The sequence below is a fragment of the Microtus oregoni genome, unplaced genomic scaffold, assembly GCF_018167655.1.
Source record: "Microtus oregoni isolate MIOR12 unplaced genomic scaffold, Mior012 000044F_ref0000062, whole genome shotgun sequence".
Lineage (NCBI taxonomy): Eukaryota > Metazoa > Chordata > Mammalia > Rodentia > Cricetidae > Microtus > Microtus oregoni.
The window spans coordinates 6,168,450-6,196,299 of NW_024543218.1; the positions used below are offsets into that span (position 1 = coordinate 6,168,450).

At 39.3% G+C, this 27,850-nt stretch overlaps 1 protein-coding gene across 1 annotated transcript in view; it reads right to left on the bottom strand.

Moving 5' to 3' along the window:
• Positions 1-27,850, bottom strand: part of LOC121434724 (ATP-dependent translocase ABCB1) — a 78,096-nt gene that overhangs the window by 38,997 nt on the left and 11,249 nt on the right. The window contains exons 4-9 of the mRNA XM_041633644.1: positions 23,658-23,817; positions 15,328-15,379; positions 13,140-13,331; positions 12,188-12,359; positions 4,070-4,194; positions 1,183-1,354 (exon numbers count right to left, since the gene is read on the bottom strand). Coding sequence (XP_041489578.1) covers positions 1,183-1,354; positions 4,070-4,194; positions 12,188-12,359; positions 13,140-13,331; positions 15,328-15,379; positions 23,658-23,817 — 873 coding nt within the window. The remainder of the gene's footprint in view (positions 1-1,182; positions 1,355-4,069; positions 4,195-12,187; positions 12,360-13,139; positions 13,332-15,327; positions 15,380-23,657; positions 23,818-27,850) is intronic.

Below are 27,850 nucleotides of genomic sequence, written 5' to 3' on the forward strand. Positions count from 1 at the left end.
AGCCTGAAAGGTATGCGGAGGTCAGTGAGTGCAACTGTGGTCCAAAGATGCTGAGTAAACCGTGAACTGGGAACAGACTTGATAGCATCATTCACAGGGTGATGGATTGAGGGGTGTGAAGGTTTCAGAAAGTCACTAAGACAAAGCAGTGTGGAGCAAGTTTGGGTTCCTAGCGAGGAGGCCCTGAAAGATCGCGTGTAAAGCTGTAAGTGAAGCCTGACTTGAAATGGAGACTCCAAGACATTGCAGATGGTAGGACTGTTACACAGAGAGGGTGCAAAAGATAGGTTATGAGTACCACAGAGAAGAAACCGGAAGGATGGGACGATCCAAGGCTTCGGGGTCAAGATGATTTCATCAGAAGGCCCAGATGCCTCACATAGCAATGTGGGCTTTGATATTTTCTCTATTTGGGTTCAGGCAAGTGATCTTTCTTTGCTATCTCCATGCTTTCCTTTTGGAATATGAACATTTATTCTGTGCCAATGTATATGGAATATGTAACTTAAAATATGATGTAATAGGGGCTCAGATAAAAGACTGCCTGAGTCTCAGAAGAGACTATATTTATACTTTTGAACAGATATTGCTGGGACTAACAAAGACTATTGAGACTGTCAGACTGAATGTCTTTTGTATATGGGACAGCTCTGAGCCTATAAAGACAAGGAAGGGAATGTTGTGGCTTAAAAAATTATATATTTGGGTATCAAGTTGGCAAGGGGTAGAACTGTGATGGTTAATTTTGCCAAATTGATGGGATTTAGAACTCTTACAGAGTTTGAGTATAAATTCAACCTATGCTTTTCTATGTGTGAATAGTGAATTAGAAAAAAGGTAAAAAACTTTAGTAGCAAGTTTGATACAAAGAAAAAAATTTCATCAAATGAAAATTCAAGCTGCAGAAGTTGGTAATGTTGATATTTAGGGGTTGCAATTCCAAAGCCTACATTGCTATGTAAGAGATCTGGAACTCCAGATGGAAATGGCACTAAGGTTAATATTTAGGCCATAGTAGAAATTGTACAACAGATCTACAGGCAAAATTGGTGCATTTACTTTCCTTTCAACTCTTTAACCTAAAATGCATATCTCTAGCATTTAACACTTATTCAAAGTATACTTTTTTCAATACCACCCAGTTGCATTAGAACTTCTTTTTTTGATTCATGTGTAACTTACAGTGAGCACTTGTCCAATAGAGTATTCTTTTGAGATGACCAAGGAAGTCCCGTACCAGAAGGCCAGAGCATATGATGCGTAGATAAGCAGGAAAGCTGCGCCTATGGAAATGTTGGCCGTGATGGCTTTCTTTATCCCAAGCTTTTTAGCTTCTTCTAAATTGTTATTGTACCTGGCAGAAAGAAGGGAAGTAATTATGTAGACTTATAAACCTTATGGAAATGTGTTAGTGTAACATGATTGCTATTGGTCAGTTGGAATGTGCCCAACCCTATAGGACACATGTATTTTCTTCACATACTAACATTATGATATGTTATTCCTATTTTATCCTCTTCTTGTAGAAAGTGATATTGGGGTGTGTAGAGAGTTTTTTCTTGTGGAAGTCTTCTAAAAGTTTCTTCCTTCCTTCCTTCCTTCCTTCCTTCCTTCCTTCCTTCCTTCCTTGGTTTTTAGAGACAGAGTTTCTCAGTGTAGCCTTGGCTGTCCTGGAACTCACTCTGTAGACCAGACTGTCCTGGAACTCACAGAGATTCACCTGCCTCTGCCTCCAGAGTACTAGGATTAAAGGTGTGCACCACCACTGCCTAGCCTAAAAGTTCTTTTTATGTGAGCCTTAGAAACAGTGCAACCAGTGAAGTGATGTTTAGCTAGCTTCTAGAATGTGTATTATTTCATAAATAAGAGAGAAGACACAAAAAGCAATTATTTTTCATTCAAAATATAAATTTTTAAAAATTAATTAATAGAAAAGATTGAATGTTAGAAAATCCTAAACACAAGAAGATCATTTAAGTTTCTACAATTTTGGGAAGCTTTTGGACAGATTGCTTCCTAAATTGTCTCCTTCTGGAATTATTGAAATGATTGATCACAGGATAATACATGTAAGGGCATATTTAAAGCTATGAAATGCTCTACAATATTTTTACATTTAAATAACCTATAGAAATTTTCTTTCTCCCATAGCTGTTTTTACTAGCAGCCTCATCTTTTATACTTTGTACATATTGCTTATAATCCTTCCTATGGATGTCCCCTGTTGTGTAAGGAAATGTAGGATGGTAGACTATAACAGGCATCAAAGACAGAAAAAAAAGCCTGTCAATAGCTCTGTAACCCATTTATGGGTCAAATCTTAGAGAATACCTTAAGACAGTGTTTCTCAACCTTCCTAATGCTGTGATTTAGGGAACACATACAGATACCAGGTAGATACAAATACCAGATAGATACAGATAAATGAAAATAAAGGGATAGAAGAAGAAATAAACAAGCATTACTGTGTTTACATGGGTCTTTTTAAAGTTTAGCTTGTAAATGAACATGTCACTGATGGGAAGCCAGGCATAAAAACCATCCATTCATTAGAGGCTCTAGCAGGGAAATGATAATTAAAAATGAATGTGTAATTAACAAAACAGTGCCTAGAAAACATTCTCAATTATCATGAAGAAAGTGTTAATTATGCAAGGAGCTATTTATATAACTGTGCAAGTAGCACTTTTGGTTAAGCAAACAAATCAGTACCAATGGAAAAACATTTATAAGAAACAAGTGAGGAAAAAAACATGTAAACAAATTTTGGGTGTGGGAGCATTCTTTGTCAAGGTCTTATTTACAGCTCAGGGTGGCCTGGAACTCGGGGTCTTCTCGCCTCAACTCCCCAAGTGCTAGGGTGATAGGCACAGGCCACCATACCCAGAAAGAAAGCACTTTTTGAGAACAACACTGTGCTATTGAATTAAAGGCCTTCACAATTATAGTTAAATCTTTATTACAAAAGAGGTAAATTCCTCATCACCAGCTATTTTGAAGAGAAAGTCAGACAAAGACTGATGCTAAACTAGAAAGAAAATCTAAAGATATATATGTTTGCTTTAATAATAATCGGTGGCCAGCAGGATGGCTGCTGCCTACAAACTTGCCAACCTGAGTTTGATTCATGCAACCCCACGGTAGAAGGAGAGAAGCAACTCCTGCAAGCTGTCCTGTGACTCTGGTGTGCACCCGTGTGTATGTTCAAGCACATACCAGCTCACTCTGACATGCGCACCCCACAGCGAATGAATTGAAATGTAAAATTTTAAAAGTTTACAAAATCTTGTCAGTTCTAATTCTGAGTTCAATTCCAACTCCCAGAGCTTTCCATCACCGTCTTGTCCCTACCGCTAGGCCAGGTTAACAACCATTGTTGTCTGTGATCCCGCCCTTTGAATGTTCTCATCCACTCACCAGGACCCGTCCAGACAGAGGAACAGATGTATAAACTCCTCAGATTCACACCTTAGGACAAGCCCATACCCTTGGTTGTGGGTGCCACAACTGCCCGGCAACACTCATTTACTCTTAAGAGACTCCAGATTTAGTATAAAGGGACAAATAATGATCATCAGAGACATAAAACACATTTCAGCCTTAGGCACTATTTTATGGCACTAACCATCTAGAAAATGTTAGAATATTCTTTGAATAGCAGCTATAAGAAGAATATAAGTACAATGGTGAGTTTTCCAGAATTTTACTGATGCCTATATATATATATATCTATATATATTGACTTAAGAAGATGATGAGGCTGGAGAGATGGCTCAGTGATTAAGAATCATGGCAGCTCTTCCAGAGGACCTGGGGTTCAATTCCAGCATCCACATGGCTCACAATTGTCTATAACTCTAGTTCCCAGGGATCAGACACCCTCACACAGATATACATGCAGGCAATACACCAATGCACATAAAATTAAAACATAAATAAGTAAAATGAAAAAATTCTAGAGACTTTAAAAAAAGAAAGTAAGAAAAATATCATATTTAACACTGCCATCCTAAATGGCATGTGGAATCACAAAATTAATATTTCTATCAACTTGAAAAAAACTTCAAACCTTTCAAGTTCTTTCTTTTGTCCTCCAAATGCAATCACAGTTCTGATGGCCGCTAAGACTTCTTCGGCAACTGCTCCCGCTTTCGCATATGCTTGAAGCTCTTTATCAGTAAATGAAGATAATATCTGTTTAAAAATGCAACTTCAGATTATTAAAATATTAGCAGTTATAAATAAACAAATGCTGGTTGAATATTAATACTTGTGAATAATTAAAATCTTTCAGTTGTCTTTGGCCATGATATTCTATTAGTGCATATGTGTGAGTGTGAGTGTGTGTGTGTATGTGTATACATCACCATTAAGGTATCCCAAGTTCCTTTTTCTTCCATTATTTTTTTTTTTGACAATGAAGACATAAAACAAATTAGATGAACCACAAAATTTCCTACTGAGTATTTCATGGATAATCATCAAAGCAACAATTGAAACTTTGGGAGATGTTAAATTTCAGAAAAGAAAACATTTACCATTTACCACAATATAATCATAAGCCATTATAGAAAATGGTTTTATAGCTAGGACATGTGTTATTCCCAGCAACTCTTAGCAATACCCTGTTTCAGAAGTGTTAGGGTGGGAGACTAGAAGAATGTAGAGAACCAAGCTACAGTTTCCTCTGCTGGTGATGCCTGGAGAAAGAGCACATTGTCATCTACCAGGAACGTTTTTTTGTTTTGTTTTGTTTGAACGATGCTCTTTGATCTGTCTGTTTGATTCCTGAGCACTTAGAAACACACTCCTACTTGCCTCAGAACATAGGATCTCATTTAGTCTTTGCAATTATAAAGGGAGATGGGTTTTCCTAGCTTATATAGAAGGAAATGGAAACTTGACAGGTTAAGTAATTAGATAGCAAGTGGAATGTCCAGGATTCAAGTCTGAGTGCATGTGGTCAAAGCTTGAATTAACATCTGAACTATTACAACAGCTTAATCAGTTTGTATGAGGAAAGGACCAAGGTTACCATCTGGACAGGAAGGACAAAGTTATCAGCCATCTAAATAAGTATTGTGCACAACTACTTCACCAAGTTCTGACTTAACAGCATTACACCCTTTGGGTATGCAATTTGTTCTCACTATTTAAGTAATAGGAATCAATTCTTTCTTGTCGGCAAAAGACTCAAAGCCTTTTTATTTTCATAGTGCATATCTTCTTTTCTTGTGTGTTGAAACAAGGAGCAACCATAGACATAGGAGCAGGGTGATGAAGGGAAATGCACATTTAGCAATAATGTCTATATGTAGATATTATCCTAAAACAAGACGAGCAACCATAGACACAGGAGCAGGGTGATGAAGGGAAATGCACATTTATCAATAATGTCTATATGTAGATATTATCCTGAAGGTATCTGTCTTCATCGATGCCTGAAACAAATCCCCCTGATTATCCAGACCTTGAAGATGTCCCAAAGTCATCCTGTTAGGGCTGCCCCACACTGTTGAATCTTTGGAAGTTCTGGATCCGAGGTAGGCTGGTGAGCACTGTCCCCGAGCAAGCAGGTTTGTAGAATGCATGGGCTCACATGACATGCTTTAGGGATGCTTCTCCCTTTCTCTTTACTCCCTGTGGCACTCACAGCAGAGGCCGCCACCAACAGCGTTACTAATATTTTTGAATTAGGCATTAAATTGAGCTATTTTAATTTATTAATCTTTCTAAGATATTTCTTGATTCAAGAAACCTTTTTCCACCTATGCCCTTCCTTAATTATATGGAGACATGAATATAAAAAAATTAGTATAAATCTTTTTCCTCATAAGAGATCATATCTGTTAAGAAAAGAAAACATTTTCTTGGGGAACCCCATAGAAGAGGAGGCAAAAAGAGTTTAGGAGACAGAGGGGATGGAGCGCACCAGGAGAAGAAGACCCTCTGAACCAGTGTGGCCAAAGCTGATCTGAGCTCACAGAGACTAAAGCAGCATCCACAGTGCTGGCCCAAGACTGCGCCAGGTCCTTTGCATATATATGATGGCTTCCAGTTCAGTGTTTTTATGGGAATCCTGAATCTGTGAACAAGTGGGTCTCTGCTTCTTGTGCCTTCTCTTGGACACGTCTTCAGTTTGTCTGCTTTGTCCAATTCCAATGTGTTAGATTTTATCTTATTACATTTTATTATTATCCCTTGGAAGCTTGTTTATTTTCTAATGACAGTCAGAAGCTAGGAGGAGTCAAAGGAGGGGAAACTGTAATCAAGATATTACGTGAGGAGAAAAGCTATTTTCAGTGAAAGTCAGAAAACTTTTAATCTTTTCTCAGGGATACAAAAATCCACCTTCAATTAACTTCTAACATAAAGCAATGGAAAGTTAAAAGGTGTCTAATATAGGTAATTTTATATTCAATTTAATACATTCAAAAACAATATTTTAAACTATTACAGGTGCTCTGACCACATTTAAATCCAGTATTTCCATTTCTTAATGTACTCTTTTGTTTTACTGTTTTACAAATACCTTGGGCTCTTTAATGACTCTAAGACACTTATGGGGTCACATGTAGAAAGCAATACATTGACATTACATATGTCCTCTATCCAGTGTCCCCAATAGTAACATTTTGAAAATTACAGGAATACTATCACAACCAGACTTTTTTTTTTTTAAGACAGGGTTTCTCTGTAGCTTTCGAGCCTGCTCTGGAACTTGCTCTGTAGACCAGGCTGGCCTCGAACTCATGAAGATCTGCTTATCTCTGCCTCTCAAGTGCTGGGATTAAAGGTGTGAGCCACCACTGCCCAGCCACAACTAGGAATGTAACACTAATATACTTCAAAATTATTCACACTAACCAATTTATACACATGTGACTTTATTCCTAGGAAACATTGTGACCTACATAGATCAGAGTGACTGTCATTTAAGTCAGCTGCTTTTATAGCCCCCACCACCTCTGTCCTTCCTCTCCTCTTCCTAACATCTCTAATTTACAGAATCCACTAATTTGTAGTCATCTTTATATCATTTAAGAATGTTGTAGGTGGTATGTGCCTTAAATCCACACACTCAGGAGGCAGAGGCAGGCAAATCCCTGAGTTCAAGGCTAGCCTGGTTTCCAGAGGGAGTTCTAGAATAACCAGGGTTACACAGAAAAACCATGTCTCAAAAAAAAAAAAAAAAAAAAAACCAAAAACAAAAAGAATGTTCTATAAATGCAATCAAATAGTATGTTACTCTTGGGGCTAGGATCAACTCACGTGATATAATTCTTTGGACTACACAGCTTGCTGCATGTATGAGAAATACTTTGTTGGTGGCATTGCACAGTAGACACGCACTGTTTGTCTAATTCATCCAGGCAGGGTTAATATGAATATAGTAGCTACAAACTATAACGTCTAGGTTTTATGTCAGCATCCCTTCCTTTCCTTGCAGATAAACGCGTGGGAGTGTGGTTGCTAGGTCAAACAATAGCTGAGTGTTTGGTTTGATAAGAAGCAGTTGAGGGGCTGAGGAAATGCTCCATGGTTAAGAATATGTACTGTTCTTTCAGAGGCCCGAGTTAGATTTCTAGCATCCACACCAGGTAGCTCACAACCAACTGTAACTCTAGCTCCAAAGACTTTTGCATCCTTTTCTGGCCTCTGCCGGTATCAAACATGGTGTATTTACCTTGTGGTGGTTTGGATGAAAATGGCCCCCTTGGGCCATAGGGCGTGGCGCTTTAGGAGGTGTGGCCTTGTTGGTGGAAGTGTGTCAATGGGGATGGGCTTTGAGGGTTCAAAGGCTCAAGTCAGTCCCAGTGTCTCTCTCTTCCTGCTGCCTGCTAATCCAGATGCAGAGCTCAGTGCCTTGTCCTGCACCATGTCTCCGTGCAGGTCACCATGCTTCCTGCTATGACTATACTAGACTAAACCTTTGAATCCATAGGGCAGCCCCAATTAAATGTCTGCTTTTAAAAGAGTTGCTGTGGTCATGGTGTCTCTTCACAGCAACAGGACTAAGACACACATTCAAGTAAAGCACTTACACACAATGGTTTTTTTTTTTAGGTCTTAAACAATAACAAGATTAGCTTTTAAAGTTGTGCCACCACTCTTTGAGTGATCCAGTACTTGGCATTACACATTTCTGTTTCAGCCACTCTGGGATAAGTTCAATGATATGTCATTGTGGTTTAATGATGCTTAGCAATTTTCCATCTGATATCCCTTTCTCTGTCTCTGTCTATATATAATACATACAATGTTTACAGAAAGCATAATATATACATTGTCTTCTACAATACATATATGATCTCAGAGGCTTGGGCATGGGGGTGTAGCTCACTGGTAAAGCACTTGCATAGCTTGTGTTAATCCCTGCACTCAATCCTAAGCATCAGGAAGCAAAATTAGCTGGATATTTACACAGGTCTGTTTCTTGGTTTCCTATGCTCTGTGATCTGCTTGTCTAGTCTACCATTGATTTTAGTAATGGCAGAGTAATTTGCAATATCAGGTGGACTTCTTTCTGCAATTTTATCCTTGTCAATGTCATTTTATCTCTTTTACTGCCCATGAATTTACTTGTAATTTTTATGATACACTCACTTGCATATGGCTACAAAAGTCCTTAGTGAAATTTATAGAAATTGCCAACTTATAAGTTGGTTTAGAAAAAAACTGATAACTTTTTTACACTGAGTTTTAAATCATGACTACACTATGCCTCTTTGTTCAGTCATCCTTGATTTCCTATAAACATTTAATAATTTTCAATATGCAGATCCTTTTTTGTTTTTTGTGACCGGGTTTCTGCGTAGAAGCCCTAAGACATTGCTGTCCTGAAACTAGCAGACCAGGCTGCCCTCAAACTCACAGAGATCTTCCCACCTCTGCCTTCTGAGTGCTGGGATTACAGATGTGCACCACCATCACTGCCCAGCTCAGGATGCAGATCTTATATTTTCAAGAAATTACCTAAGTTTTATATTATACCAGAATGATTGTGAAAGGTATTATTTCAGCATCAATTTCTACACGTTCATCACTGTCTGTGAAAAAAATGCAGTTGATATGGTATTCTGTGACCTTTCTATACAGTTTTTATGTAGGTTACTTTGTAGACTCCTTGGAATTCTATGGAAAATCATGTTATCCATAGTTTTATTTCTTCCTCAGCAATCTATATGTCTTTTTACTTCTCTTGCCTGATGGCAACAGCTAGAGTTCCAGGGTTTCAATGAAAAAGAAGTCAGAATAGATTCCCTTGTTTTATTCCCAATCTGGTGGCAAAGATGTCGTTTTACCATTCAGGTATCTATGGGGGTTGCCTAAGTGGCCTCTACAGGACTGAAGTGACATTCTTCTATTCTTACCTGCTGAGAGTTAACATCAGGGAGTGCTAGATAATGTCAAATGTTCTGCTAGATGATATGATCACTTATTTTCTTTAGCATATAGTAGGGCAGATTATACAGATTTTCAAGTGCCATATTATTATTATATAGCTGAAATAAATCTCATGCGGTCATAATACATAATTATTTTTATATACAGCTGGATTTACCTTGCTATCAGTCAAATTCCTCAATGCAGGATTATTTTTTTCCTTCTTTGATTTATCAAAAAACATTCTTATTCCTTTTGATTTTATTGTTTTGTTGTTGTTGTTGTTGTTGTTGTTGGTTTTTTTTGTTTTGTTTTTGTTTTTTTTGTTTTTCGAGACAGGATTTCTCTGTGGCTTTGGAGCCTGTCCTGGAACTAGCTCTGTAGACCAGGCTGGTCTCGAACTCACAGAGATCCGCCTCCCTCTGCCTCCCGAGTGCTGGGATTAAAGGCGTGCGCCACCATCGCCCGGCTCCTTTTGGTTTCTATTGTAAGATAACTTTTGGTTATGATGTAGTCTGTTACGGATTTCTTTGATTTTATCCTTCTTAGGATCAGATTAATTTCTTACATCTGATTATTGTGTTTGTCAGTCACTGTGTCTGCAATTCTTCCTAAAGCTCTACGCTTTTCCATTTCTTGTGAGACTCATGGTGATGATATGAATATTTTGTCTCACATGACCCTGAGGCTCTCTTCATTTTCTGTCTTTCAGACTCACTTATTCTAAATATTCTATACTCTATAATTTCCTTTTGCATAGATTGAACCAATTCTACAGCATAACTCTTTTTGCTGTTATCTCTCTCAGTTCACTAACTTTTTTATCTTTTAAATATTTTCCTATTTTTTAGCTGGTGAGTTTTGGCTGCTGCCTTAAAGGAATTTAAACAAATGAAACATTTTTATGGTAGTTATTTTAAAATCACACTCTGATAATTCAAGTATCTTATTCACCTCAGTGTGTGGCTCAGTAAAGTGTGTGGGCGGGGGGTGTTTATGTGCATTCCCTGGTTGAGGGCATGACAGGGGCCTTTCTATCACATTCTAGACATTTTGTCATATTAGGGAAGCAGGACACATATACTTTTTAATATGGTCAAAACCCAAGATTAAAAAAAATGCAGAAAATCATATCAAAAGATTATCAAAGAGCATAGATAAAAATAAAAGTCTCAACAGATAACCAAGGGCTCCCTTTATTAAATAAATAGTATCAGAAGCAATGCAAGATTAATTATTAAAAACTAAGTAATGGTCTGCTTTCCCAACTAAGAGTAGATATCAGTATACTTTAGTTTTTCATTAAGTTCTGTTGTGAAGAATTTGCACCTAATTTGATCAATGTTCTACTAAACAGAAAAATCAATTAAGACAAAGCAGCTTTGCCAGCTTTCGGCTGATAACTATCGGTAACACCGTTTCCATCGTGTTCCCGAGTAGGAAATCAGCAGCATTCAGGACTTCAGTTACTCTGTCTGCTAAATGAGCAAATGCCTATGCTTCAGCTGTATCTGGTGAACCTAGAAAATGCCTAATAAAGGGAGCTACTGTTTGCAATAACAAAGCAGCACCCGTTAGAAAGGGGGTTGATCCAAAAACTCACCAGTTACACCCTGACTTACTATGTGTAAGGTATCATTTTGGTTGGATTTTCATTTCTTATAATTTTTATTACATGTAACCTCACGAAAATCTAAATACTGAGCCAATCTCTCCATCACATAGCTACACTTACATCCACTGATTTCATAAAATAAATTACATGCTGACCCAGACATGGAAGATGAACCACAAAATTATGAGAGGCATGTGAATGGAGTGAAGAGAACGTCTGTGTCTTCATGATGGAAAGAGATAATTAGAGGCGAAAGATTTACATGTTTCCATGGCTGGACAGTACTTCCACCAACTAGTTGTACTGCAATGGATTTAAATATATATATATGTAATTTATATATATATATAATTTTATATATATTTACACACATGCATATGTATACACAATCATTTGTACCTATGACAAAAAGATAAAATCCGTTTACAGAATAAACAAATCTATATATATACAAATTCTAAAACTGAAAACTGAATGAGGCATTTAGTCTTCCCTGAATTTGAACCTCTATTTTCTGAGGAAAATGGCACTATGATACTTCATGATGGTGGTGGTTTAACTGAGAATGACCCTAATAGGCTCATATATTTGAATCCGTGGTACCCAGTTGATGGAACTGTTTGGGAAGGGTTAGAAGGGGTGTTCTTGTTGGAGGAGATGCGTCACTGGGGGTAGATTTTGAGGTTTAAACAAACCATACTATTCCCAGTTAGGGCTCCACACCCCACTCTGCCTTGTGTTTGCAGATAAACATGGAACCCTCAGCTCCAGCTCCAGCACCCAGCTCCAGCGCCATGCCTACCTGGCCACTGCCAGGTACTCCGCCATGATGGTGATGGACTAACCCTTGGAAACTGTAAGAAAGCCCGCAACTCTTCCTTATATAAGTTCCTTTGGTTATAGTGTCTCTTCATAGCAATAGAAAAGAGACCAAGATTGGTGTTTACAGACTTTATGGGGTCACATCTTTTCCCATGAAGGTCAAGGATAAGCTTAAAATTTCCTTCCCTCTTTTTCATTTCTTTTTACAAATATTCTCATGGCCAAGGGCAGCATGAAGCACTATGGGGCTATATCAGCTTAGTCTGCTGATGTTTTAACAGAAAGTGCAAAATCACATATAAAATTCACAGCCATGGGTATTATGGAAAGAGCTTAAAATCTGGACTCACAGACTTCACCTACCTTTGCCCAAATGCCAGCTGACAGTCCAAGAACAGGGCTAATGGCCAAAATCACAAGAGTTAACTTCCAGCCACGAGTAAATCCTATTATAAAACCACCAAAAAATGTTGCCATTGCCTGAAAGAACATTCCAATTTTGTCACCAATGCCTTCATTAATTTTGGAGACATCACTAAAAGAAGAAAGATTGTGTTACAAGTAATGTCAGAACTGCAAACACAGGATTTTTCTACTGAGACTAGTGTTGTTTTGTTGGGAAGGACCACATTAACTTGTGCCTAGGATCTTTGTATTTGCCTGGCCCTGGGCAAATACATCTGGGGAGCCGTGATGAAGGAAAGCTGTCATTTCCAGTGGGAGGTTTGTCCTTAATAGTATTTTGTGCCCAACGTGACCTCAGAATATAGACATGGGATGTCTAAGACAATTCACTGTGAGATTTCAAACTGCTCAGAGATGTGTGTATATGGCACTGTTCTCTATGAACACAAATCGTTCAGTTCATTGTGTCTTCTGTGAAGCAGAGGCTGACTGACAGGAGCTCCCTCCTTCTTTCCAATGTCTTCCAAGGACACCATGGAGCCCCAGCAGGATGGTACTCAGTGGGGCTGGACAGGCCACACTGCTGCTCCCTGCAACCACTGCTCTGCTCACCATGGAGCCCCAGCAGGATGGTACTCAGTGGAGCTGGACAGACCACACTGCTGCTCCCTGCAATCACTGCTCTGCTCACTCTGCATTTGACTCTGCCAGTCTGGTCCCTCATTGAGTGCCAGGCAAGCAGCAGCTCCGCCCCCCATCTCTGCCAGTGCACTGGGAACAAGAAGCTGTGTAAGACACAAGGCTTTACTCTGCTCACTGACACACTGACACTTCTAACAGAAGCTGGTATCTACTTCACAGCATTGAGAACAAAAGTGTATCTGACTTCAGCATAAAACTAGGTACTCACTCTGTGAGCCGGGTGTTGAGCTCCCCAACGTCATGCACGTCAAACCAGCCTATCTCCTGACTCATTATCGCATGGAAAAACTTCTGTCTAATTTTGTGTATTTGTCTTCCAGCCGCCAGGCACCAAAATGAAACCTGAATGTAGGCAACTATGAGCACACCAAAACCAATCCCCGTGTAATAGTAGGCGTACCTGAAAAACAAGAACACCGTAGTGCTGTTTGATGACCAGTTCCTCTCTCAGAACACAACTGAGCCTTACTTCTTTAGCTCTCTGGGGATCCCACCATCCTTAACAGACAGGAAGGGGCTGTAAGGAGCAGAACTGTTATGTCAGCGTGCAACTACGTCTGTACTAATGTAGAGGAATGGTTAACAGTTGTCGCTGTACTGGGGAAAATCCCAGCTCTTCACTTAACTACAATGTAAACTTAGGCTGGCTGCTTAATAACTCCAGCTTCCATTATATTATGAAAAAAAATAGAAGAAATACAATATGTCTGAAATGTACTCTGGCCAGGGTCTGGTGCACTGTAACTACTCAGAGGATGCCAGTGATTTGGAAAGATCGCCAGTGTACAGGCGCATAATTTAACATGAACAGTTGGAGTCTTGTCTGCTTTTATTACATCAGTATCAACTGATGAAGCCTTTAGGGTGGTCTTTGCACCTTGGGAGATGGAAAGGTGTGATGGACTTGTCAGAAAGTGGAATCAAGAGGTGGAGATGGTGTCCTGATCTTTCGAACTATAAGTTTAGCAGAACTTGGAAGACGACAGACAAATAAAATTGATAGTGATCCTGTGTTATCTACTCAACTGGCTATTGAGAGCTAATCTAAAATGTTCAATAAATCAAATGGCTTCCCTCCCACTTGAAACATTTAACCAGGTCTTCTAGAAAAGCTGAGCAAGAGTTTTCTTGCTGTGTTTCTATAGCTAAAGATCCCATGACTTCACTAAGCACTCTGAATGTAGGTTAAATAGAAACCCTGTGTCTTGTAATTGTTTTTCTGGTGCTTGTGATGGAAGCTCACATCTCATCCATGCTAGGAAAATGCTCTACCATCAAACCACACCTCTTTCAAAGCAAATGTCCTAAAATTAACTAAAGGATGCCATTTGGCATATTTTAAAATGTTCTTTACTTGCCATCTTTGAATAAGAATGCTTACACCAAGTACTAGGTTTAAAAATAGATGTATAACACACAACTAGCCTTTTATGTTATGTTCGCAACTTCAAGAGCAACCTATCAGAATGTTGCTAAGCAAGTCATCATTCAAGCTGTATCTTATAAACTATACTTATTAAAGATGTTATTGGAACATTAAATTTTAGTTAATAGTTAACTGTATAATTAATTACTGTGCAAATGATAATGCAAGAAAGAGTTCAAAGCAAGTTCCATTTAACAAGTAGAACTTATACATGATGAAATACTGATGTGCTTTACTGTAATGCATTTTAAGACTCGTAAATTTTACTATTTAAGAGAGTAGACTTTCCCCTATATTAAAAATATGCCTCATTATAGTAAATATTTATAAGTATTTCATTTTCATCTTTCCAAATGCTATTGTATCTCGACTTTCTTTACAACTATCAAAGAAATCATAGTAAAGTACAGAGCCATTATCATCTGATTCACCAACACATACCTTTGTACATCTGTTACACGCTAGCCCACAGAATAAAAGTCAATGTGCATAAATCATTAACAAAATAAAAAGTCTGCCCATGTCATTTAAGGCCAGAGTGACTCTATTTCTTCTGGGATGTTGTTTTTTCCTATTTAGCATGAGTTTAAAGAATTTCTGTTTACTTATCTTACTTATCATTATATCATGACTGGAAACAGCCAGGAAGCAAACTACTCACTAGGGAACGATTGAAAACAATTATTGTGAATTCAAATATAGCTAAGGGGCTTTCCACTCCTCTAATTCCCCTGCATATGTTATTTCATCTTTGCAAGTGCATACGTAAGTCTAATTGAAGTTCAAACTTAACTTAGAACATTTTATGTTATGAACACTTTGCTTTAAAAAATATTTATAATGGATCTTCCAAGAAAACTAATAGTCTCAAAACTTCTAATCGTACTATTATAATGGAAACTGTAACTACATTACAGTAACTATAGCAATGCAGAAAAGAGTAATAGCAATAAGGATAATGTATAATTACGTGGTCATCTCATCCTCCAGGCCGCTAAGCATGTCTGAAAGGTTGTATGCAACTGGAACGACAGAAAACAAACACAAACACTTGATGTTTCGTTGGTTCCCATTAAAACCCAGCATACAGAAATAAACTATGATACGATAGTTTACATAAGCAACCCCAACAATTCTACCAAGGAACCTCTACAACTCATAAACACTTTCAGTAATGTAGCAGGATACAAGATTAACTAAAAAAATCAGTACCCCCCCCCTTGCACAGATGATAAATGGGCTGAAAAAGAAATCAGAGAAATATCACCCTTCACAATATCCACAAAGACCATGAAATATTTCTGAGTAACTCTAAACAAGTGGAAGACTTGTATGACAAGAACTTTAAATCTTTGAAAAAAGAAATTGAAGAAGACACCCGAAAGTGGAAAGAAAGATCTCTCATGTTCTTGGGTAGGTAGAGTTAACATAGTAAAAACGGTGATCTTACCAAAAGCAATCTACAGATTCAATGCAATGCCCATCAAAATCCCAGCAAAATTCTTTACAGACCTCGAAAGAATGGTACTCAACTTCATATGGAAAAGCAAAAAAGCCAGGATAGCCAAAACAATCCTGTACCATAAAGAAACTTCTAGCCGGGCAGTGGTGGCACATGCCTTTAATCCCAGCACTCAGGAGGCAGAGGCAGGTGGATCTTTGTGAGTTCGAGGTCAGCCTGGTCTCCAAGAGCTAGTTCCAGGGCAGGCTCCAAAGCTACAGAGAAACCCTGTCCCAAAAACCAAAACAAACAAACAAAAAGAACAGACTCAGAATATCCAGGAAAGAGAAGCCAGTATCTGGCTACCTACGCAGACCCCAGAGTGAGACCTCAGAAATGGACAGCACCCAGAGCCTCTTGGACCTGGGGAAATTCAGATTCTAGTGCTCACAAGGGAGGGGAACAAAAAAAGCTTGAGTCAGTTCCTGTGTGGACGGTGTCAAACATCATTTGGCCTTCTTATCTGCAGTTATGTTGTGGGCTGGAGTGTACCTCAGTGGTAGAGACCGCCCATGTGCTAAGCCTTGGTTCAATCCCCATCAGTCTCGAAAACACAGATATGTTGGTCTCAGGTGAGAGCTACACTAAAACATCTAAGCTATCCTAAACAATTGCCACTTTAGATAAAGAGGGACTCAAAATTTAAATTATGTTGTATAAAATAAAAGGGTTTTTTTTTTTTTTGCACACTTGGGTTCTGAAATATCACATTCATTATGCGAATTTCCAGACTCAACTCACAGCCCTTTGCCATTCCCACCTTCCGGAACTCTCATTCCATAGAGCCGACTCTGAGCACACCAAGGAATTTATTGTTCTCCAATTCTGTCTACGTTATCTACTCTTTCCTCAGCACTTTTTTCATTTTCTTTCTTAACCTGATTATTGTTTACTATTTTTCCCTCCAGGAAAATACATCTCCTTCACAAAAAAGCCAAAACATGACCCCTTCTCAAATGACTTCGCCATAGCATAGTGGCTCACCCTGTCACAGAATTCCATAGCAACTGACACATGATTAAAATTTCTAAGTCAATGAAGAATGAAAGCAGGACCGCTTCTAGCTGGCCCCGCTCATTCCTCTGGGTGGAAACTGAGGAAAAACTGGGCAATGTTTGCTCTTTGTGTCCCCATGCTCAGCTAGTTGTATCACTATGACCCAGCCTGTTCCAAAGATGGGAAAGCAGTCTCAGAAAGCCACCACCACGGATGCCTTTAATCCCAGCACTGGGGAGACAGAGGCAGGAGGATCTCTGTGAGCTAGAGGCCAGCCTGGTCTACAGAGCGAGTTCCAGGATTGGCTCCAGAGCTATTAAAAAACCTTCTCTTGAAAAACCAAAATAATAAATAAATAAATAAATAAATAAATAAAGTCACCACCCATGCCAGACAATTTATCAAAAATAGCTAATCCAAGAATTCTTCTCCTTGTATTGTTAAGAGTCACATAATATAAACATGATAATAATCTACCAGATTCTATGTGGTGAAGACAGCCTTTTGTAAACTCAAGTCAGACCCCAGAGAAACTTCACCGTGTACACAGCATGACTAAATGCCATTTAGGGATTACATCATGTTACAGTTTTATCCAAATGAAGCACCTCAGAATGTTTAGAAATGTCAATTACTGAGCACTTAGGAAAAGTATAAATGAAAAATATGCGACTTGAATGTATATATTTAGGAATATTTATGTCTGTATGTAATAATTTATGAGATGGAGACTATAAATTTGAAAGAGAAAAAGAATGGGTCTTCCCCCCTCCATATGGGGGGAAGAGGAAAGGGAGAAATGATATAATTACATTATAATCTTAAAAAATAAATATTTTAAAAATTATAAAGAACTAAAAAGGTGGGGAAATGTGACATGAATACATTAGTAATTTTTCCTTACTGAGAAGTTGAAGTTATAGTGGAAGTATTATCCTTTTTTATTTTTGTTACTAACCATTTCATTTTTTAAATAATGAAACAATTCTCCTATTCCAGAAGCAATTTCTGAGGAGGAAAAGCTTTCCTATAAACACAAATTCAAAGGGTGTTTTTCAAGCCATCTTTCACATGGCCTAGTTTCCAGGCACTAGGGACGCCTAGAATGAGAGCCGCCCTTTCTAATCCCACCCGTCACTGTTCTAGCAGGGAGTTCGTCCTCCTTTAAGTCCCAAATTTCATGAGACAGGGTTATACTGCTGAAAACTCTAGCCAAGGTTGTCTACAAACTTCCTTTTTATCCCTTGTGTTTTTCCCACCCAAGAAGTCACAGTAGGCAAGCAGAGCAACCTCTGAACCAGGGAGTAATGACTCCCATAAGCACAGCAGTGACGTAACTATACCACCGCTGTGAGAAGACAGATGTGCACAAACAGGTGGGGTCGGAACCACCCCAAGTCAGCCACGAGCTGAAGTCCAGGAGAGTGAGGTTTATGGGACAGGTGGGGCTGAGCGGGGCATGTCACAAGAGCCAATGAATGCAAAGTGAACGTATTACACGTCATGGGAAAACACTGGGACCGAAGTGCTTTCTGCTTTTGAAAAACTCACTGTGACACCATGCAGAGAATTGGGTAAAGGCAGGCAAGAATTAGAACATGGCAAGGCAGATAGAGCTATGGGTGAGGAAGATGGCAGACACACAGGCTGGAGCTGGGGCACGAGAAGGCTGGATTCTCACAGGGAGCTCAGCGTCGTGGAAGGTGCCAGAAGAACAGGCCAACAGAGGAGAACCCAGCTCTGGATTCCACTCTATTACTTTAAGTTTGGGCTGTCTCTTTGAGATCTTTTTCCTGGTGCGTTTTCGTGACAGATGTCACTTAAGATGTCACTGGAGAGTTTGCTGATTGAAAAGGCATGTATGATCCACAGGCCTCTTTTATCTCTCAGACATTATGATTCCGGATTTCAGGATGCTCCATCAGCCACAAGCAGGAGAAACTGGACCTTTAGCCTAGGAGATCCATTTCCCACACATCTGTCCTGAGGGGAGCCTGTCCTCAGCCCAGTGGGCTAAGTGCCAGCGACACAGATGAAATAGCAGCTACAATCTCCCACCTCTGCTCTTCTCCCCTCTGGAGAGCTTGGCTGCTGACTGGGTGCTGATCCTCTCGCCCGAGACCTAACCACCTTCCAAAGCCTCTGCCCTGCAACACGCTTACAGCAAGAGTCATGATGGCCCAGTTGATGTTGAAGGACGTAAGCGCTCAGACCATAGCACTGTCCGTCCTTATACATAGGTCACTTGTGTCCTTAAAGAGGTCAGGAACAATTCATGTCTAGGTGATGGAGAAATGAAGCAATACGAGACATGATAGAGTTAGAAAAAGGACCACTACATAAAATATGACATAACATATGGCGTTTCTGAAAAAAAAAAAAAACCTCATGTTTTGCTGGTGGAAATGAATGGGTCATGATAGCCCTAACCTGAGCTGTGGGTTAATCCACAGATGGACTCACACTTTGAAGACATTCTTGGGGAGGATGGGAATCTTAACGGGTTGGGACTAATGGAAAGAAACGGAAGGTGAGGGAAGTAAAGTCGCTGGGAGTGGGCCATTGAAGAGTATCTTGGCCTTGGGCTGGACCCTCCCCCTCCCCGTGTATCTGTGTTTGTCCCTCTATCTGCCATCTCCTGGCCATCATGAGGTGAACAGCGCACCTTCCTCATGCCCTCTTGCTACCATAATTTCTATTTTTCCTCTGCTCTAAAGCAACTGATGCAACTAAACTTAAAATAAAATCTCTGACACTAGGTAGGAATAAATGGGACAGTTCCTTCCTTTACGAGCTTTCTCTCAGGTCTTGTCTCAGCAAGGAAAATAGATGAACTTGATGTGCACACTTGATTGTTGCTCATCAGAAGTCAGTTCTTCTAGCTTCAAAAAGTCACCTGACAGTTTCTTCCCAAGCTAGGTCAAATTTCAACAAGTGAATAATTTCTTTATTGACAGCTGAGTTCAACTACTCTCCCCTCATACTGTGTCCACAACATGTCTAGTTAACACCTCTCACACTGGTCGAGCAGTGTTTGTATTTAGACTTCACAAAACACAGGGAAAGGTTAGAATGGCATAAATGCATGCATTATGTCTGCTGAACTGCTAGAGAATTCTGTAAGGGGAGATTATTCTACTAGAGGCCAATGAGAAAGCCAACTCTGCAGTTTGCTGCAGAACATAGGGTGTACAGGATCTAAAGAACTCAGAAAACACTCAAGACTACTCAAGACTTTCCTTGGGTGAATGTTACAAAGGAAATATGACATTTTGCTGTTGACCCAGGATGTTTTGCAAGCTCTTTGAATATCATGAAGGTGGGAGAAAAAGCATATAAATTTTACATTACTCAAAGCTACTATAAAAATTTCCAGCTCAGGGCTGGAGAGATGGCTCAGAGGTTAAGAGCATTGCCTGCTCTTCCAAAGGTCCTGAGTTCAATTCCCAGCAACCACATGGTGGCTCACAACCATCTGTAATGAGGTCTAGTGCCCTCTTCTGGCCAGCAGGCATACAGACAGAATATTGTATACATAATAAATAAATATTAAAAAAAAAGAAAAATTTCCAACTCAAACCATTATTTGTATTAACAGAATTGAAGTAAACTTAGGTAAACTACAGGTTATTTAAGTAAGTAAATACTTAAGTAAGTAAACTTAGGTAAACTACAGGTTCTTTAAGAATACAAAGTAGGTCGGGCGGTGGTGGCGCACGCCTTTAATCCCAGCACTCGGGAGGCAGAGGCAGGCGGATCTCTGTGAGTTCGAGGCCAGCCTGGTCTACAAGAGCTAGTTCCAGGACAGGCACCAAAGCTACAGAGAAACCCTGTCTCAAAAAACCAAAAAAAAAAAAAAAAAAAGAATACAAAGTAGTTTCCAGAACCCAAGACAACTACCAAAGATTCCCTAAATGCCCCTATTAGTATTTACCCGCCCGTTTCCAGGGGAAAGAGTCCACAGCATGCACCAGAAACTTGAAATCCAGATGTTATCCTTCAAAGCCCTGGGTTTAATCCCTAGCCTTAAGTAAAAAGAAGATTCCAAATGTTGATGCTACTTTGTAAGTCAAGAACTATCAATCTATTTTCAAGGTATTTCTTTTTTGGGTAGTCCTAGGAACTGAACACAGGATTTCATGATTGCTAGGCTAACACTTTGTCACTGAGCTACAGCCTCGTCCTTCTCAGCATTTCCCCGTGTGGCAACTGAGTCCTAAGTCTTGGAGTAGTTTGGTTTAGTAAGAATTCAACCCTGCTTGGCTGAGGTGACCTAAAGATTGAATCTTAGCGCTATTAACCTGTCTTTCCCAATCAGGTGTGTAATATACAAATCCTCCCAATAGTCCGTTCACTTTCCTGCTCTCATCTCAGTCCTTATGAAGCAAATTTCAAAAGCATGAGAAAACTGAAGTGTAGAAGCCTCTTTGCCACATTTAGACTTTTTGTGGTTTCAGTTTCCTGCAGCCAACCACGAGACTGTAATACTTCACGTCATCACAAGAGGAAGTGGGGTGAGAACGGTGCTGTAAGTTATTTTGAGAAAGTCAGAGAGACCACGTTCACACAGCCTTGAATGTAGCACATTGTTATAGCTATTCTATTATTACGGTTATTAATCTTATTGTGCTTAATTTAAAAATTAAACTTTATCATGGAGATGTATGTATATGAAGATATAATATATGCAGGTTTCGGTACTATCCTTTCACGTGGCCCGCATGGCGACCATTGCTGCTTGACAAAGGTCCAGCGTTTCAACATTGCAGACCCTTCTCCAGTACCTGTTTACTTTCAATTTTAGTGATTCTCACTATTAATGCCTTTGCCTTTAGGAGATTTTGTTCAGGCTTTGGTAAAAGATGAAAATGTGTACAATGGTAGCCTCTCTAAACAAAATAATTCTTAGGAAAAAAAAATCCCTGTCACTTTGGAATCAAGAATCCCATTATGCCCTTCTAATTAAACCAAGAACAGGAAAGCTAGAGATTTACTAGGCACGCCTGATCCCAAGGATGAACTACTTACAATCCAGATCCAGAGCCTGAGGCCATTAAAGCAAGAGTTCAGTTAATAAACATAGAGAATATCCAGAAATCAGAACGGGAGGGAATAATGGAAAAAGACTACGACTTCTAGATCTTCCCTTTGTGAGTTTTATGAAGGGAACAGGCCCATATGGTAAGACTAGGAGATTGTAGTATAGTCTGCTCCCCAGAAGTCCTTTTCCAAGGTCAGGCATTTGGATAAGGATCTCCATACTCTTGGGAGCTTGAGGAAAGGTTCTGCTTGAGAAAGCAGTCAGAATTTGCAGCCCTTCATTAACATAAGGCTGGTGCCCTCCGTTGCCTATTCTCAAGGTTAATGCTATATTCTACAACCCCTGACCTCAGCCACACTCCAGCTCACCTGCCCCAGTTTAATACTATGTTAAAAGTATAAAAGATGTAGTCTTTCTTCAATTTGGTGCTGTTAGCAGTCATCCTGATTCACCCTCCGATCCTGTCCTAACTTCCTTTTCCCCAGCCCCCAACCCCATCCCCAACCTCGCCGAAACAGGTCTCTGGCAAACCCTGGGTCTGAATTTACTGGAACAACTCACTGGCAAAGGAAAGGATCTGCTATCATGAGAGCTTCCTCAGAGCCCACCTCCTCATGGACTCGCCTTTGGACTCTGGCACACAATACTCTCTACCTCTTCCTGGTATTGAGGATGAACTCTTGCACCTATCTTAATCAAACATTTCCTGAGCCCAGGATCTCATGCTTTCTCACAAATCCTTTCTAACAAACCTCGTTATCCTTTCCTTGGTCCCATTTCTCCATTCCCGGATTTGCTCCTAAAGACCTAACCTTTAACAACATACAAACCACAATCACCTTCCAGATGAAACCCTAATTCTTTACTTTTACACAATCGTAATTTATAATAAAGTTTAGAGTTTAAAATGAATTACTTTAACAATAGGATACTTGGTCCTTTACAGTAGCCACTGTCTTCAACTGAGTTATTAAAGAGAATGCTGAATTTGGAGTTAGGAGATTCAAGATTGAATTTCAAATTTACCATTTACTAATTGTAGAATAAAACTTCATAAATATTCAATCCTTGTCTGGAAAATGAGGGCAATAATATCAGCCCTATCTGCCTCACTATAATATTTTAAAAGAAAAATATGATGTGTTAAAAGTTCTATAACATTTTTCAGACAAATACAAGCTATTAGTATTGTTGTCCTTGTCAGCTTAAATGAAGACCACTGAGAACAAACAAATAAAATAAATATACAAGAAAAAAAAACAAACCACAATTGCTGGCATTTACTACTGCTAAAATCTACTGAAATTCCATCTTTTGCAACTTATTTGAGAATGATGATGTTCTTCTAGCTTCTCAGGTCAAATGCTTTAGAAGCGTCCTAGAATCTTTTCTTTACCCACGTTCAGTCTGCCACAGCCTCTCGTGATAATCCGAGCTTTCCATTCAAGGGCCTGATGAGATTTCTGTGCTTCTTCCTGAAGCTTTATATATATATATATATATATATATATATATATATATATATATATATTTCAGAGATCACCTCTCAATTTCTACACATCTCTGCCAACACTTCCACTGGTTACTCTAATGCTGTATCATCTTCTGCTGCTCCGTACAAGGATGAGGAGGCGTTCACCCCCTCCACCACCTAGACCTCTAAACACAGTAGTGCACCCTTAGTAAGACCCCACAAAGAATGACTTCAGGTCAGTGATTTGTGCACGCTTCTAACACAATCAGAACCACAAACAATACTTACTTTCATCAGTAAAGTTTGGCTGCATGTTTCCTACGTTTGCAAAGGAGTCTGTCATGTCTCCAAACACCAGCATCATAAGTGGGAGTGCAACTCCATGGATGATAGCAGCGAGAGTTCCCACCAGCATGTACAGCCTGTCCAGCCAACCTGCATAGCGGAACTGGAGAGAGAAGAAAACAAGGGCATGACATCGGGCATTTCCGCGAATGTTCTCCTCTACCTCCAAATCCTCTTTCAAATCCAAATGCTTTTTTTTTTTTATTTTCAGATTACTAGCTACTGGTTCAAGCTACTCTCCTGCCTTGGCCTCTTTGCCCTCTACCCTATTACTACAATAGCTTAAGAAAAAAGGGCATTTGATTCGTTTATTAAGTTTTGTCTTCATTCTTCATAGTAGAATAATCTGTCTTGTCTTTTTATGTGCGAGAATTATAAAAGTTGTTAGTGAGCTGATAGCAGAGGTATCATAACTTTGTTCTAGTTTCAAAGAGTAGAGACCACTTCATGGAAAAAAATTCTGAATGCCAAAGGTCTCCTTGAAGACCCCACTGAGGAAGCACTGTACTACTTTTTAAAAATCATTTTTGATTAAAGATCTGTTGTACAATGATATTATTATAGCTGAAAATAATTCAACATATTTGTAACAGAAAAGCACTTACTTGAATGACTATTTCCTGAGAACACTTTCTCTAACGACTACTGCAGATTCCCCAAGAACATTTCTCTAAGAGTTGAATATGATCACAGTGAATAACTATTGCAGATTTCCCGAGAACATTCGCTAAGAGTTGAATATGATCACAGTGAATGTACTGCAAATTAACACCAGCTCTCTAGTCACTGGCAAGACACAAAACGCAAAGCAAGGCTTATCTGGATCCAAGCAGTGATGAAGGCTGAACAGCATAAGAAAGAGAAAGTGAGCCTAGACAGGGTCTGTCTAGGGGGCTGTTTCACAACTGTGAATAACTCAAGAAACTGGTGCAGAACTGAAAGGGGAAAAAAGCAAGAGAAAATGAAAATACAAAGTACCGAGGCTAGAGTATGCAGACAACCCCTGAGAAAATGGCTGTCACGTGATGTGGCATTCAGCTACAGGTAGCATGTTTGTGATTATGGGAGGGAAACTGGGAAAAAGTCTAAGTGGGAAATGAGGAAGCTTGAAGAATAGGGATCAGGTGACAGCACCAAGCTGGCTGGGAGCCTACAGACAGATTTGGAAGCAGATGGGTGTCATGTGTCTACATGTAGCTATAGTCAGGAGCTTTCTAACACAGGGAGGAAATTGGATAAACAGCCTTAGCTCTAGGCAGGAAATGTAAACAAAAGAAAAGACCAGGGATCTAGGAGCACAAAAACACAGAAACTAAGATTTTAAAGCTTATATTTATTTCAGAGTGAAACAGAAACTAATCCGAAAGCCACTTAACGGTACTAAGTGAGGATAAGCATTGAAAGGACACGTGGAGAAACAAGGAGTAAAGGAGCTCTAGCTAGTACTTAGAGGTACTCCACATAGCAGGAGCCCAAACAAAAACAAGTTTTGTGAAACAATTATTGAAACCTAAGGCTTGGAGTAAAAAAAAAAATGCATTAAATGTTATAGTTATTAGGTATTTGCCTTTAAATTACATCTTGGAAATGTAACCAAATGAGATTAAGCCTGGGTTAATGGCATAATTTTCAAAACATCATCTTCTTTATAAATTAAACCCTTAAGGAAAGAGTAGTGACTGGGCATATTTCATGTTTCTAAGCAACTGTCTTCTTCCTTAAAAATATACAGGAATAATCAGGCAGAAAGTATCCTTTTTAGTTTTTGTTTTTATTTCTTTTTGTTTCTCAAGACAGGGTTGCTCTGGCTGTCCTGGAACTAGCTTCGTAGACAATGCTGGTCTCAAACTCAAAGGGATCTGCCTGCCTCTACCTCCTGAGTGCTGGGATTACAGGCATGCACCACCAGTGCCTGACTGAAATTATCTTTTTTTTTTAAAAGAATCTATTAAATACACCAAATATCAGACTCTTCAGAATAAGAAGGGAATGTGATTGATAGGCAAAACTTTCACTCATTACCACCATCCTCAGTTTTCTACCTCCAGAACTTCTCATTGGCCAAAATCAAAACAAGGGAGGTGATGTGTGCACATATTTCCTGACTATTTAACTAAATGACAGATACAAGCTACAGAGCATATGCCAAAGATACCTAACTTCAGAAAGCTTAAAGAGCAGGAGAAAGACAAAGCAAAAAGTACCAGCAATGTACATTCTGCATGCTTTGGCAGCAAGAGTAAATAACAGACAACAAATGAGTCAAATTCTCTCCCCTGTGGAAATCCATCATAGGATAAATGGCGCTGCCTCCTAGTTTTGAAGGATGAACACGTGTTCAGAAGCAAGATGGAAGGCATTCTAGCCAGAAATAAGAGCAAGCAGAAGCAAGAAAGATTCCAGTGGGCTTTGAGAAGATTAAAGTTGCTCAAGTTTGAGGTTTGATATATGAAAGTACAAAAATAAAGCGCATTAACTACTAAGTACCCTTCATGGAGATGGGGAAAACTGGAAGAGTCGAGTGATTGAAAAGGAGAACAGGGAAGTCTCCTGAGCATGGTTTGCATTCTTATCCAAGAAGTAAAACACCACATCAGAGGCAGACCTTTACAGTGGCAGTCATAGGAGTGGATTAGCTCATGTAGTGGAGAGCGGGGAAGTCTCCTGAGCATGGCTTGCATTCTTATCCAGGAAGTGCTATCCAGGAAGTAAAACATCACATCAGAGGCAGAGCTTTACAGTGGCAGTCATAGGAGTGGATTAGCTCGTGTAGAAAGACTAAGGGATGTGTGGACTAAAGACAAATCTGGAAACAAAGCAAGAGAAATAGACGGTTAACTTTTCTTGACCTTGGGATAAAAAGAGAAGAAGAAAAGGCAACTAGAAGAATACCGTGCAAATGATGCCCTAAGTTTACAGGTAAGCCAGACAGAGAGACAAGTGGTGAAAACACAGGAAGAATGCCGTGCAAATGATGCCCTAAGTTTACAGGTAAGCCAGACAGAGAGACAAGTGGTGAAAACACAGGAAGAATGCCGTGCAAATGATGCCCTAAGTTTACAGGTAAGCCAGACAGAGAGGCAAGTGGTGAAAACACAGGAAGTCAGCAAGGGTAATAGCCTACGAAATAAAGGAAGTAATTGTGTCAGGAACCTGAGAAAGGGTCTCAGCTGTAGTAAACAAAATTAGGAAATGAAGCAAGACAGTGTCATGATGCCCTACGATTCTTTTTCATTGCTAGGGGAGGTGTATACAAGCTGTCACCACCATGTTAAACAAGTGATCAGAGATTACCTTAAACAGGTGGGGAATACCTTAACATTTGATGTCTTTAGAGTCCTGAGTGCTAAGGGATACAACGTTCCCCTATGTAATATTTTTACTAAAAATGTTTCTTATGAATGCAATAAAACATTTAGATGTAACATCTATATAGAAAAAGGCAAGCATGGAAAACTAAATCTAATGATGTCACAAGGAAGCGACATAACCAGATAAGCAGGTGGGGCATTCTATAGGCTACTGGTTCATCCCTTTCAGGCCATTCTAAAGAGAAAACAACAAATGATGTCACAAGGAAGCGCCATAACCAGATAAGCAGGTGGGGCATTCTATGTATAGGCCACTGGTTCATCCCTTTCAGGCCATTCTAAAGATGATGTCACCAACTAACTTATTTTGAACAAATCAACCATAAAACATAATTATTAGATCATTTGGAAATTTCAATATAAAAATTATAATATTAAGGAAGTATTGCTCGTTTTGCTAAATAGGGAAAATATATTTTACAGGAAAAGTTTTACAGAAAATCTGTTGAAATTAATAAAATGAGAAGGCTACGTATGAAATACCATGAAACTTGTGGATGTAACTGCAACATGACAAGGCAGCATGTTAATAATCACTGGCAATACATGATGTGTGTATGAATCTGAAGTTTCCTATTCTACCCTTTTATATTAGACATTTTACATAGTAAGGCTTGGCAAAGAGAAGATGGTTTACAAAGCATGGAGAGGTATTTCTCTTCATCTCAGACTGGAATGAATAAGCTAAGAGTGGATTCTGCAACAGAGACAGAAAGATAAGTCAGCTTTCTCTAATTTCTTTGTGACTTCGGGAAGAAAGGATGA